Source organism: Trichogramma pretiosum, unplaced genomic scaffold (genome assembly GCF_000599845.2).
Source record: "Trichogramma pretiosum strain Unisexual culture from Peru unplaced genomic scaffold, Tpre_2.0 scaffold5, whole genome shotgun sequence".
NCBI lineage: Eukaryota > Metazoa > Arthropoda > Insecta > Hymenoptera > Trichogrammatidae > Trichogramma > Trichogramma pretiosum.
Window position 1 is genome coordinate 2,679,534 of NW_019641672.1, and position 13,169 is coordinate 2,692,702.

The 13,169-nt window shown below is 32.6% G+C and overlaps 4 protein-coding genes across 4 annotated transcripts; 3 read left to right on the plus strand and 1 right to left on the minus strand.

Moving 5' to 3' along the window:
* The first annotated feature begins 7 nt into the window (after window positions 1–7).
* On the plus strand, window positions 8–3,064 carry LOC106658750 (coatomer subunit delta). The gene is made up of 8 exons (XM_014380852.2): window positions 8–536; window positions 631–670; window positions 821–1,044; window positions 1,125–1,519; window positions 1,588–1,755; window positions 1,830–2,143; window positions 2,219–2,535; window positions 2,613–3,064. The coding sequence occupies exons 1-8, from the start codon at window positions 534–536 to the stop codon at window positions 2,700–2,702; spliced, it is 1,551 nt and encodes a 516-aa protein (XP_014236338.1). The 5' UTR covers window positions 8–533; the 3' UTR covers window positions 2,703–3,064.
* A 293-nt stretch (window positions 3,065–3,357) lies between these two features.
* Window positions 3,358–6,937, plus strand: LOC106658755 (GRIP and coiled-coil domain-containing protein 2). The gene is made up of 9 exons (XM_014380859.2): window positions 3,358–3,813; window positions 3,885–4,037; window positions 4,110–4,526; window positions 4,594–4,940; window positions 5,011–5,470; window positions 5,544–5,714; window positions 5,924–6,301; window positions 6,394–6,514; window positions 6,586–6,937. The coding sequence occupies exons 1-9, from the start codon at window positions 3,697–3,699 to the stop codon at window positions 6,627–6,629; spliced, it is 2,208 nt and encodes a 735-aa protein (XP_014236345.1). The 5' UTR covers window positions 3,358–3,696; the 3' UTR covers window positions 6,630–6,937.
* Window positions 6,938–7,244: 307 nt separating this feature from the next.
* Window positions 7,245–10,896, plus strand: LOC106658984 (mitochondrial glutamate carrier 1). Its single transcript, XM_014381223.2, has 9 exons — window positions 7,245–7,548; window positions 7,636–7,817; window positions 8,081–8,200; window positions 8,305–8,439; window positions 8,776–8,925; window positions 9,002–9,147; window positions 9,225–9,419; window positions 9,497–9,647; window positions 9,717–10,896. The coding sequence occupies exons 3-9, from the start codon at window positions 8,127–8,129 to the stop codon at window positions 9,853–9,855; spliced, it is 990 nt and encodes a 329-aa protein (XP_014236709.1). The 5' UTR covers window positions 7,245–7,548; window positions 7,636–7,817; window positions 8,081–8,126; the 3' UTR covers window positions 9,856–10,896.
* Window positions 10,897–11,312: 416 nt separating this feature from the next.
* On the minus strand, window positions 11,313–13,149 carry LOC106658986 (V-type proton ATPase subunit E). The gene is made up of 5 exons (XM_014381225.2): window positions 12,865–13,149; window positions 12,383–12,558; window positions 12,082–12,250; window positions 11,823–12,006; window positions 11,313–11,743 (listed from the first exon to the last, which is right to left on the minus strand). The coding sequence occupies exons 1-5, from the start codon at window positions 12,895–12,897 to the stop codon at window positions 11,625–11,627; spliced, it is 681 nt and encodes a 226-aa protein (XP_014236711.1). The 5' UTR covers window positions 12,898–13,149; the 3' UTR covers window positions 11,313–11,624.
* Window positions 13,150–13,169: the final 20 nt, after the last annotated feature.

Sequence of the window (13,169 nt, forward strand, 5' to 3'; positions counted from 1 at the left end):
ATTCGCTTGTGTGTTTGACAAAACGTTATTTTTCACATTACGTTTGCAATTTGTCAACGAATCTATGGTCAAACTCAAACTTTTATCAAGTAGAGACGTAATTAAATCGAGAACTAGACCAAAAAATGTATTTCCAGTTTTACAAAACGGATAAACGCCGAGATCGATAGACAGAGACTTCAGACACCTTGTCCATATATCGCCGCGCAAAACATTCGCGAGCAGAATGCAATCGGAGCTACGGTGATCAGTTCTCTGTGTATGGGTATACAAACACGAGTGTCACGTACGTACACGTCAGCTATACGAACGCGTTTTGATACACTCGACATATCGTTGTACATTTAGCAGCTCCAAGACATCGCAAGCATAAGCGTTGATAGAAATTTTATTTGCGCCATACTCTTAATAATGAGGATATGTAGGATGCCTTACTAAAAATTGCAATACTGCTCCTTATTTCTGACTTACGTTTGATCGGTGCTGTGCGCTATTAAATTTGTGTGGGGAATTTCAAATAAACGCATGCCAAGATGGTACGTTTTTTTCGACAAGCATCTTGCAAATTCAAACACAATAACATTCCATTTAATGGGACTTTAAATCTTACTTGTCACTTTATTCATATAGGTTCTCATTGCTGCTGCTGTATGCACCAAAGGGGGTAAAAGTAAGTCGATGAATTTTGATAATTAATAACATTACCATAGGTTATAAAAACATTTTCATAAGTTGCATATGTAAATTCATAATGGGCAAATTTTTGATATTGCCTTATAATTTTTGCCTAGCATTAAAATTTGTTACTTCCCTTTTTTAGCAATCATTTCTCGGCAGTTTGTCGAAATGACAAAAGCTAGAATAGAGGGATTACTAGCAGCTTTTCCAAAACTCATGAGTTCAGGCAAGCAGCATACCTTTGTTGAAACTGAATCTGTACGATATGTTTATCAAATTATGGAAAAACTTTATATGTTGCTGATAACAACTAAAGCCAGCAATATATTGGAAGATCTGGAAACGTTACGTCTCTTTGCTAGAGTTGTAAGTTAAACTCATATACCTTTTTTCAATTTAATTAAAAGAAATATGTTTAAAATTTTTATTTTTATTCAATCATACAGATTCCAGAATATTGTAAAACAATAGATGAGTTGGAAGTCGCTGATAATGCATTTAATTTGATCTTTGCTTTTGACGAAATTGTAGCTCTTGGTTACAGAGAGAGTGTTAATTTGGCACAAATTAGAACATTTGTTGAAATGGATTCACATGAAGAGAGAGTTTATCAAGCTGTTAGATTCACGCAAGAAAAAGAAGCTAAAAATAAAATGAGAGAAAAAGCAAAAGAACTGCAAAGAATACGATTGGAAGCTAACAAAAAAGGAGGAATGGGTAAAAATGTATCATCATTTAGTAGTGGTTATGGCAGTGGCACTAGTTTTTCATCATCTTCGAATGTTGGTGATTCCGCCAACTATATTCCTGAACCTGTAAAGCCATCATACACACCAGTGCAGTATGTATCTATTTCAAAGAAACTTTATTTATTTTAAATAGTTCTCAATTATTAAATGAAATTTTTAGAAAAACTTTGTCATCTGGTTTGAGTGCTATGAAATTAGGAGGAAAATCCCGAGACGTTGATTCTTTTGTTGATCAACTAAAAGAAGAAGGTGAAACAGTGATTGCTGCTTCTGCTCAAAGCATTATCAAAAATACAGTTGCTCCTATTGAAGTAACCAGAAATGAACCGTAAGATAACTTTCTTTTCCATTGACCTTTGTTTTATTGATGAAGTTACTTGCAATGAAAAATTATTATTTCAGAGTTCACTTGAGACAAGAAGAAAAGTTAAATGTTAGAGTCAGTCGTGATGGTGGAGTACAAAACTTTGAACTTCATGGTTTAGTTACATTGAACATATCTGATGAAAGATGGGGTAGAATTCGAGTGCAATTAGAAAACGAAGACACCAGAGGCATGCAACTTCAAACGCATCCAAATGTTGATAAAGAATTATTCAGGACCAAAGGTCAAATTGGCTTGAAAGTACCAACTAAACCATTTCCATTAAATACAGATGTTGGTGTTCTAAAATGGCGTTTGCAAGCACAAGATGAAACAGCGCTCCCGATTTCAAGTAATTTTCATTAGAATCATTTAAAAAACTATCAGTAAATGAACTGTAATTAATAATATAATATTTTATCTATAGTTAATTGCTGGCCATCGGAAAATGGTGAGGGAGGGTGTGATGTAAACATAGAGTATGAACTGGAACAGAAGGATCTTGAATTGAATGATGTTCATATAAACATTCCATTACCAATTGGCAGCAACCCTGTCATAAGTGAATTTGATGGTGCCTATTCACATGAAGCGAGAAAAAATTTGTTGATTTGGTCTTTAGAATTAATTGATTCTTCTAATAAATCTGGATCTCTTGAATTTTCGGTTCAGAATGCCAGGCCGGTAGATTTTTTCCCCTTGCATGTTTCTTTTTCATCTAAAACATCATATGCCAAAATTAAGGTACAATGAATTGAATATTATTATTTATATTAAAATCTCTATTAGAGACATATCTAATTTATTAAATTGAATTTTAGGTAAGAGATGTAATGCTTGTTGAAGATGACAGCCCTGTAGCACATTCTGTGGACACAGTGTTCTTTACTGAAAACTATGAAGTGGTTTAAGATATAAGTCAATCACCACATTCATATTGTATTTATAGTGCTTTTTGTAACTGAGAACAGAGAGCAAAATTTATTAGCATTTAAAGATACTCATTTTCATTGTAATTTGAGTTGTCTATTATAGGCTAATACTGGATTTGATTCAATTTTAGATTTTCACTGTAAGAAGTCTTTTAACATTAATTATGTATAAAAAACTAATTACTAATCACAGAAATAATAAAATACATCTAAGCAAAATTTTTCTTAAATATAGTAATGAGTTTTTATAAATTGTAACAATAATATATATGTATAAAGATATAATTTTCGCCTCAATTCCACAATGAAAGCAAAATAATAAATGAAGAAAAAAATTTATTACAAAATCTCCTGTTGTGTATTATTACAATTTTCGATTTATACATTTTTGCTTTAATTATCAAGTCCATTTAGTAGAAAATATTCATTTTGAAGAAAATAAATTTTTGCCTATTTACTTATTTATTGTTTGACAAAATTTACTTTGGCTGTTGTTTACAAATTTGATCCTCTTGACATTCTACAAAAATGAATTTTTTACATCGAAATGCATTGGATAGCGCTGAAAATGTAATCATTTATTGCTGCTTACTTGGTTAGCCCTCTGACGGCCAGATTTAACGATCGTAAGATACAATACATCACTTGCAGACTGCAGTCGTCTGTATTTATTACGCATACAAGTAAATAATATGCGAATCACAAAGCCGCTGCGAAATAGTAGCAAGCTATTAACTATGTAATAAACGATTTGTTATAGTCTACTTAAAATGAATAATTATTGCATTTTTTTCGTGTAATGTTCTTAATACCTGAAAAAATAAGTATAGTATTTACGAATATCATTAAGAAAGTGCGATAGTTCTAGTTCTAGTATGCCACATCCATAAAAGATTATACCAAAAAGTGTAGTTACGTTGTGTTTTTTAATAAATTTTAACCCACAAGCAAAAGCAATACTACAAACGATCAGATGATGGAGGAAAACACTACAGGAATCAGTGATGTTGCATCAAACTGCAATGGAAATAACGATGAAAAAATTAACAGCGACGATTCTTATGCTAATATTGGAGAACGTTATAATAAGGTTTCTTTTTGATAATTTCATAATATTAGGATCACGAGTATGAACAATATGTTAACTTATCAAAATTTTAGCTCAGAGGTTTTGCTGTCAAACTAAAAAAAAAAGTATCAGACTTGACAGAGCAGGTCAAAAATTTGGAAACAGATAACCAAAAGCTCAGCAATGAAAAAGAAGAAATGCAAAATAAAATTTTGTTAATGTCTGATAGTGTAAAAAAATTACAGGTAACATTTTTTTATGAATAATTGATTAAAATTAAGCAATTTGATGAGGTTTAATCAATTTTTTATATTCAGACAATTCAATCACAATATGATAGATCTCAAGATGACGTGGAGTTGATAAAAAATGAAAACAAACGATTGACAAAGCGATTGGAAACTCTAGTTTTAGAAAATGATTCATTTCGAGATACTATTATGAAAGAAAAAAGAGATTTATCAGAAGCAACAGCAAAAATTAACAATCTTTTAGAAGAAAAAATAAAATTGGAATCCAATTGTGATCAGTTAGAGAAAAAAATTAAAGAATTAAATTATGAGCTTAAAGCAGAAGTGGTATTACGCCAACAAAAAGCCAAAGAATATGAAGACTTAAAAACTGCTTTAGATGCTGAACTGAAGGCTCATAAAGCAACTTTAGCTAAAATGGATAATATGAAGTTTGATCGCAAAAGTAACAATGTTTTATCTTTGGAAGTTGCAAATTATGAGGTATTCACCAATTTCTAATTACAGCATTAAAATGTTTTGTTCTTAATGAAATGATTTTTTATTTTAGAAAAGTATAGAAACAATCAAGAATAAATTAGATGAGGAAACAAATGAGAGAATAAGTTTAGAAGGAACTATCAAACAGCATTTAGAAACTATAGAAGTACTTACTGCAAGAATTATGGAACTTCAAGATTCTTGCTTAAGTAAAGCTACTCGAATAACCATCTTAGAAGAAAAAAATTCAACGTTTGAAATGGAAACAAGAGAAGCAAAATCTGAGGCAGCTAAAGCAGTAAATGAGAAAGATGCTGCAAACAGAGAATTAACTCGATTGATGCTTGCAAAAAAAGACCTTGAAGCAAAAATTGATTCACTTACATTAGAAATGGGTCGAGTTGAAGAAGAAAATAGGTAAAAAATATTTGTTTGTTTGAATTAATAAAACTTAAAATAATTATCAAATCCTTTTGTAATTTTTTAGTGCTCGCGTCAAAGCATTGGAAAGTTTAATTGAAGAATTAAAACGTGATATATCGCGATTGAATTTAGCATTAGAAAACAGTAAAATGGAAATTACCACATTACAAGCTGACTTTGACAGTTATAAATTACGTGCACAAAGTGTATTACTACGAACAAAGACTGCACCAAGCAGTGAACTTGAAGAAGAAATCGAACAGGGCAGGCATCAGATTCAGATGCTCAATGAAAAGTGTGAGTGTTACTCCGAAAGGATAGAATCTTTAATGCGGGAAATTATTTTACTGAAGCACGAGAGAAGTCGAGCTGTGGCATCTGAAGCGGAACTACAGGACAAATTATCTGTCTTTAGGCAAGATTCGGTCATGTTACTAGAAAAGATGAAAAATAAGGAAATTGAAGTGCAAAGAATACAAATTAACCACGAGAAGATTGTTGATACTTTAAGGCGAAATTATGAGGTAAGCAAACATAATACCCACTAAAAAAGTTTGATTTAAACAAAGGTGTAAAATTCCTGTAAAACTTTTACAGGAAGAATTGAGTAATCTCAAGAAAAAACACGAAGAAGAAATTAAAAACGTGAAAATAGAGGCGAACATAGCGTCACAAATGAGTTCGCAAATGAATTTAAACACTGAGGCGATAAAGCCATCAGTAGGATCTAGCTCAGTGCCGCCTTTAATTGAAAGAGAAGAATGCGAGGTATAAAAGTTGATATTTTGTTAAAATTTTCCGCGATTGAGAAGAATTTTTATTTCATGTGAGGGTTTTCATTTTAAATGATATAAATAATTGAAATAAATTAAATTTCCATCAAAGCAAAGTTATTTTGTTAAAATTTAAACATAAGAGTAAGTGAGTAAGGCAAAAAGAAGAGTATCATTCGTTCTAGAGCATTGTATTATTTGTAGGGTTCCGAAAGCATAGACTCTTTGCATCTCACTTCAAAAAACGTCGAGCAGCGGGGCCCTAATCCACTCAGGAAATCTTCGAGGTCAGAGAGTCCGATGATAACGCAAATCACCCCGTTGGACCAATTACTCGAATTTCCATTCGACGAGCACAACGTGGTCCTGGCGTCACGTGTGCCCGAGGACAGTCCCGAAGTAATAGCATACAAAAATCGCGTGAAACATCTGACGGAATTGCTCGCTGATGCCGAACGCGATATCGATAAACTCACTCAACAGAATCAATTGCTCAAGGAAGATATACGCTTACAGAAGCGTTACGTCGAGCGCGAGAAAGAGGCTGTGAATTTTGAGTACTTGAAAAACGTCGTGTTCAAGGTGATTTGTTAACATTATTATAATTACTTTTAATTTATTTATTATACATTACTTTTTTTCTTTTCTTTTCAATTCGAAAATCACATTTCTAGTTTTGTACTCTGGAAAATCGAGATGAAAGGAGCAGACTTGTTCCTGTTTTAGATACTATTCTAAAGTTAAGCCCGGAGGAAACGCATAAATTGAACGAAATCGTCTCAACTACGGGTGGTGGTGAGTTGAAATAAAACTTTTCTCGAATCATTTTAACATCTATTATTATTGACGTTGATATGTTCCAACAGTGATTCAAAAACGCATCTGGATACCAGGCTGGAGTACAAGTTGAAAAGAAAATGTAAAAAATTATCTTTAAAAGTAAAATTTGAGATTGCTGGAAAATATTTTTTTATCTAATAGTAAATAGTATTTTTCAATACACCTCGTTATAAAGATACAAGTAATCCAAAAAGTTAAGTTCTATATTGAATAAGCGATAAAAAGCTCGTGACTCGACATTTATCATCTGTATTGTAGATATATTGAATATATTGACTAATAATTCTGTACTTTAATCTGCCTGTTTTGATTGTATATTTATCAACGTTACAATGTAATAAAAGATAAACGAATTATAGTTTTTTGTCTAACAAACAAGCATTTTCTGTATTTTTCATCAATCTAACCACGTGTTTTTTTATCAGTATTCTTATGCAATAAAGAACGAGTTCTTAAGTTTTAAGTTCTCTGTGAATCTGAATGCATGGACCTTGATAATAATGAGTTTTTTTTCGCCGCGCACCCGTAAGCATTCTCAATTTTTGGCACAAACATCGGAGTTTTGGCAATTAAATTTAGTTTAGTAATATTCATCTGCCAAAAAATATTTCCTGCTGCGTTTATAATTGCATCTTTAAATGCCCGTATGCTCAAAAAAGTGCACGACACGATCATTTCTTTAAAAGCTTTTATCGATCTGCAATGATTAACCGAGCACCGCTTGAACTCGACGGAAAGTGTACTTGAAAACGAAAGTCGTAAAACTGCATAAGCATTATCGATTTGGAAAACTTTCATGCGCCTGCTGACTCGTTTTCTGTGAACGATATGCGGTCGAAGTTTTTAAAGTGAATTTCTCTCTTTAGCGGAAGAAAGAGAAAAAAATACTATTTTCGGCCTGTTATACATAAAACGTATGACTATCTCAAACGATACGAAGCACTTGAATTCATATAAAGAGCGCAGATTAATATCAATCAGCAGCTCTGGTAAGTCATTCGCCCGAGAGGCCATGAAAATTAATAAATGTTGTGCAGCGCGAGCAAAAAATCCATATGTCACATGAAATAATATAGGTACTTGATCGGAGCCGTCGTGGGACATGTCTGCACAGTAGTAGCAGTAGAACGTGCAGCAAAGCAGAATCAGCAGGAGGGCAGTAGGTATTACGCGCGCTAAGTGGTCGGATTGACTCGGGCCTCAAGTTTATCTGCCAAGCCAAGTGTTGTGATAAACTTTTTCCTCTAGTACAGTAGCGGTAAGTTGATCATTTTTTGGTTGAAATAAACTAAAAATTTACCCGTTTACATGATGGTCTAGCCGCAACTAATTATCTTATCGTTCGTTTGTTTGCAAGTGTAATATAGTAGTTCCAGCAGACGTGTGGTTTAATAATGACTAAATTTAGTCGACGTATGCGTGTAATGTGTATATATGTTACCAATTCTCACACAGAAATGATAAATTCGTGCATAGTCAGTCTATTTTTAATAATATCAACGTGTCATGTTTGATTTACAGATCGCGCGAACATATCATAGCAATCCGAGCAATTTACCAATTAGCCATGTCTATCCAACAAACAACTAAACTTGGCCTAGTGCAAACACCATTAGCGTCCAGCAATGATCAACAGTTCAAGTGAGTTGTGTGGGAGGCTAAATAAAAATGTTACCTACGATAGGAAAACTTTAAAATATGCTTCAATTATTTTTTCTTTTGTTTTTTTTTTTTTTAATTACCAGATTGGTACCCAAAATCATTAATGGAGGTATCGCTGGAATTATTGGAGTCTCCGTGGTTTTTCCTCTGGATCTTGTCAAGACCAGACTACAAAATCAAGTTGTCGGGCCTAATGGCGAAAAAATGTACAAATCAATGTAAGTCCAGATTTTCCATTCAATTATTTTTCAAATCGACCGTCGTGCTGCGTCGATAAAACTTTTGTAAACATAACACCCACTATGTGGCTACAGATTAAAATAGCACACTATTCATTGCTTCCATTTCAACAATGGTTGTGAGAAGCTCGAATTACTGTACCTGATATTACTTGGTACTCTTTCCAACAGTCATAGATTTATTTCTCATAATTATAAATAATTATATGTAAATTCACTATTGTCTCATTGTTTATTTATTGTGTACATTGCTTGGAATTATTATTAATTACATGATGATAAATTGCAAGATGTATTATCCATGTTATGTGATAGGTTTGACTGCTTCAAGCGTACATATCATGCTGAAGGTTATTTAGGGATGTACAAAGGGTCGGCTGTTAACATCCTCCTTATTACTCCAGAAAAAGCTATCAAACTTACAGCTAATGATACTTTTCGCCATTATTTATCAACAGGACCTGGGTAACTGACATTATAAAATAATTCATTTTATCCATCAATAACTGATTAGAATAATTTAATAAAAATTTAATTTTAGTGAACCTTTACCATTGATTCGAGAAATGATTGCTGGTGGTTCAGCTGGAGCTTGTCAAATTGTAGTTACTACACCCATGGAATTATTGAAAATTCAAATGCAAGATGCTGGTAGAGTTGCTGCTGCAGCGGCAGCCAAGGCTAGTGGTGAGTCGTAGTAGTATTTTTAATGCAGTTTTAAATGAAAATTATATGTTCTCACTTAAAAATATTTTTATGTTTAGCTGATGGCAAACCAGCACCAGCTAAAAAAGCCTCAGCTTTAGCACTAACAAGAGAGCTTTTACAAAAAAGAGGAATTTTGGGTCTTTATCAGGGTACTGGGGCGACTGCTCTCAGAGACATTACATTCTCAGTTATATATTTTCCATTGTTTGCAAGATTAAATGGACTCGGTCCAAAACGTCCGGATGGATCATGTAAGTTGACCTCTGACCAAGAGTTGAAAGAAAATCATTTTTACTTTTACTTATAATCGAAATCATTTTTTTTGCAGCCGTATTCTGGTGCTCATTTTTAGCCGGTTGCGCTGCAGGTTCAACAGCTGCATTAATGGTAAACCCATTTGATGTAATTAAAACTAGACTCCAAGCTATTAATAAAGCACCAGGTGAACCAACATACAATGGAGTCATCGATTGCATTGGGTAAGTTTTCTTTTCTGTAAGTATTACAGTATACTTTCCTTTTACTAATTAGTTTGATTATTCTCCTAGGAAAACCCTTAAAAACGAAGGTCCTACAGCGTTTTTCAAAGGTGGTGCTTGTAGGATGATTGTGATAGCTCCGCTATTTGGAATTGCACAAACCGTCTACTATCTAGGCGTAGCGGAAAAACTGATGGGTCTACAATAAATGGAAAATCTTAAAACGAAATAATTATGATAACTTTATATTGTTAAGGATGATTGTAAGCGTCTCTCTAAGTGTGCGTTATCATACGTCCAATAGTCAATTGCTCGATACAAATGACAATAATTAATGTTACGGAAATGAATCAATATTCCTAATGAGCCAAGTCTCTTGAAAGCTTATTTGTCGTATGTAAGAAATTGATCTATTTATGTAGTCTTTCTGTGAAATCGTTGAAGAGTATACGTGTATGATAATAATTAGAAAGCATGGATTAACTGCTTATCAATTTTTGCTGGGGGCAATTTATCATGTAAAGTCATGAATCTTGCACTCACTTGCTCTATATATACAAATATACATGAAAATTTTTGAAATTTTAAAACTTTATGATGCATTTGAGTTAGATGCATCAAATGAACTGCCTGTGAATCGTTTCTGCGTTTTGAGAATATTTATTCTGTATATTCCCACAGTTCTTCCATTGAAGTTGTAAAAGTGTTGTTGTGATTTTTCGCACACTTATTAACTCAAAAAATATGACAAAAAATATTTAATTATTGTATCGTTATTACTGGTTCAACCAGAGGCGTTAATATGTATATATAATGTACGACATATCTTATATTTATGTGAAATCGTTGATAGAAATTAACTTTAACTAGCACATTAATTTTTAATCTAATTTTAAACTTTCTGTAATTGTTATCTCGTGTGAAGCTGTTTTCTCTTTTTATTTTATGATACATTCAGTGCAGCTTACTATCAAAGTACATATACTAAGTTTATATAATAGTTTAATGCTGGAATATTAATCATCAAATAGTTCATCAATCAAAACAATAGAGACTTCTTGGGATATGTAGTAATGAATGAGTTCCTATTATATATTAGATGAGTAACAGTAACAGAAAAGTATTTTTTCGTGATTTTTAATTTTTTATTATCATTTTAACTGATTTATTAATACATCATTGTTTATATTTTTAATGTTTGTTATAGACTCAATTTTATGTACAATCAAATAACATTCCTTGAAAAGTATAATGTGTTTTTTTAATTCACCTGAACCACAACATACATGTCGATTTACAGTTGTTAGGCTTGGACATCGTTTTTGTTAAGTATAATATATTTTTTTCAATTTTCCTTTTTTTTGACTTTCAAGAACACCAAGTGCATACAATTATCTAATGAACTGACGAAGTTAATAGCTACATTTAACAATGAATATTAAAGCTGAGGAGCTTACTGGAGCAGAATAGCAGAAAATGACAATTTCATGTTATGTCTGAAACAACTTATTAATAATTTCATTTTCATGTTGAGATTTAAATCATGATCTTTATCATGATGAAATATCAGTAATACACCAGTTTAAAATTTTTATTTTAAGATGATTTAATTATGTTGAGTTTTTCATGAGGGTAATATTGTTAAAAATTAGTATAATGCTTTAATTAATTTGGTTTTTGATTAATTTATTAAACTAGAATAAATATTTTTCAACAGCTGAACCGAAATAATGTCACAGCTTGTAACAGACAAATAAAAATACATGACATTTTTAATGAAACTTAATTATTTGCCTTTTCAATAATTACAGTAATACATTCATTTATCATACATATAGTTTCAAATCTAACCATAGGTAAGCGAATTACGTGCGTTCAACACATCAATCGGCGCTTTCAAGATGTAACATGAAATCGAACCGTCTCAGATTTAGCATCGATTTACAGGAATGTTAAAACGCGATTGTGCGCGGTAATTTAATCGGTGAATTTGCGGTTAACGTTGCGACCGAATAATGCTGTGCGGATTTCTGGAATAAGTTGTTGAGCGATGAGTTCCAGTCTATTTTCCAATGTATTGACTATCTTTATGCGTCCTAGGATAATTTTACAGTTAGAATTATTCAACATCATTTAACAATGGCTTTGGAAAACAGATCTTTGACTGAAACTTACCTTTATGGGCCAAAAGTTCAACACCACCACAGCTGTCAGCAGCCAAGTAGTTATCTTGATCCAGCTTCAATGTAGCTTCCTTCTTGGTATGCTCTTTGTATGTATCTTGAATTTCAGGTAAAAGTGATTCGATCAAAGGATGGTCAACTTGTCTAGCTCTTATGACTACAGTAGTTTCTACCAGCTGGAAGATTTGCATATTATTTGATAATTGTTTTTAAATTTTATTGTATTATGATGATAATGATTAAGTAATTACTTGATATAATCCTTGAGAAATCAACAGTTTCAAGAGTCCAGCATATTTGCCTTGATCCCTAGAAATTTCACTGAGCTTCTTCCTTGCATCATCCAAGACATTCTTGACATGATCTTCACGAACTTTGAGAACCTTCAAACGAGCTTGATTAAGCATATTTGAAGATTGGCTAAAGAGAAACAATTAAATTTGAAAAATATGTATATTAATGACAATTATTATCTTCAATAAGATAGGCAACATATCAGATTGATATATTCATTTGAAACTAGATATCATTTTTCCACAAAAAATTACTCACATCTTCTTTTGGAGCTCAACTTGTTTCTCTTTCTTTTCATAATATTCCATAATCTTGAGACGCTGTTGCTGTACTAAGCGTCCTTTTTCAATATTAAATTCTTCTTCTGCTTTTGCATCAATTTCTTCAGCTTTTTCATTGGCCTCTTGTTCGATGAAGGCCATCATATGCTTGATCTAAAAATGCATTAGAATAAATTTTGATAAATAAATGGGAAATTTTTTTATTTTCAATTTCATCTTCAGCAAGAAAGTTCATTCTAATTTTCAACTGTTTGATATTTTGATGAAACAGTGAGTGAGCTAGTTGGTTGAATGAATTGGACACTGCCCAATATGAGTAAAAGAAATAAATGTGATAAACATTGTAAGGACGGATTTATTGACCCAAAAGCCATTAAATGTAATACCACACCCAGAGTTGTGCATGTGACTCCATGAGAGTCAAAACGTGTAATTAGTAGAGTAAAAGTTACGACGTACCTGCTTCTGGACGTCAGCATCGCTGAGAGACATTTTGGCTTATTTGTTTTTGGCTTGACTGCCTGCACTGATTCACGAAAGAAAATTACGCTCAAATTGATCGAGCTAAAATGGGTTAAAGGAATTTGTTCGCACAGAGGATGACTGCTCGGACTGCAAAAGCACAAAAGCACGTCGACGCCCAACAAAGATAGATCTGAAACTGCGTAAGGCCTCGGACTCGACGACGATATTAAAGCGATATATTTCGACGACGATGTCTTATGTGTGTCTCGTGAGAAGCACACGCTCTGTGATCTATAAGC

Coding starts and splice junctions, on each gene's coding strand:
- LOC106658750 (XM_014380852.2), top strand. Junction 671..820: donor ATGCACCAAAGGGGGTAAAA/GTAAGTCGATGA, acceptor TCCCTTTTTTAG/CAATCATTTCTCGGCAGTTT. Junction 1,045..1,124: donor TACGTCTCTTTGCTAGAGTT/GTAAGTTAAACT, acceptor TCAATCATACAG/ATTCCAGAATATTGTAAAAC.
- LOC106658755 (XM_014380859.2), top strand. CDS start 3,697: ATGATGGAGGAAAACACTACAGGAATCAGTGATGTTGCATCAAACTGC. Junction 4,941..5,010: donor CGAGTTGAAGAAGAAAATAG/GTAAAAAATATT, acceptor GTAATTTTTTAG/TGCTCGCGTCAAAGCATTGG. Junction 5,471..5,543: donor CTTTAAGGCGAAATTATGAG/GTAAGCAAACAT, acceptor AAACTTTTACAG/GAAGAATTGAGTAATCTCAA.
- LOC106658984 (XM_014381223.2), top strand. CDS start 8,127: ATGTCTATCCAACAAACAACTAAACTTGGCCTAGTGCAAACACCATTA. Junction 8,926..9,001: donor TATTTATCAACAGGACCTGG/GTAACTGACATT, acceptor ATTTAATTTTAG/TGAACCTTTACCATTGATTC. Junction 9,648..9,716: donor GGAGTCATCGATTGCATTGG/GTAAGTTTTCTT, acceptor TTATTCTCCTAG/GAAAACCCTTAAAAACGAAG.
- LOC106658986 (XM_014381225.2), bottom strand. CDS start 12,897: ATGTCTCTCAGCGATGCTGACGTCCAGAAGCAG. Junction 12,251..12,382: donor GTTGAGCTCCAAAAGAAGAT/GTGAGTAATTTT, acceptor GTTTCTCTTTAG/CCAATCTTCAAATATGCTTA. Junction 11,744..11,822: donor TGAACTTTTGGCCCATAAAG/GTAAGTTTCAGT, acceptor AAATTATCCTAG/GACGCATAAAGATAGTCAAT.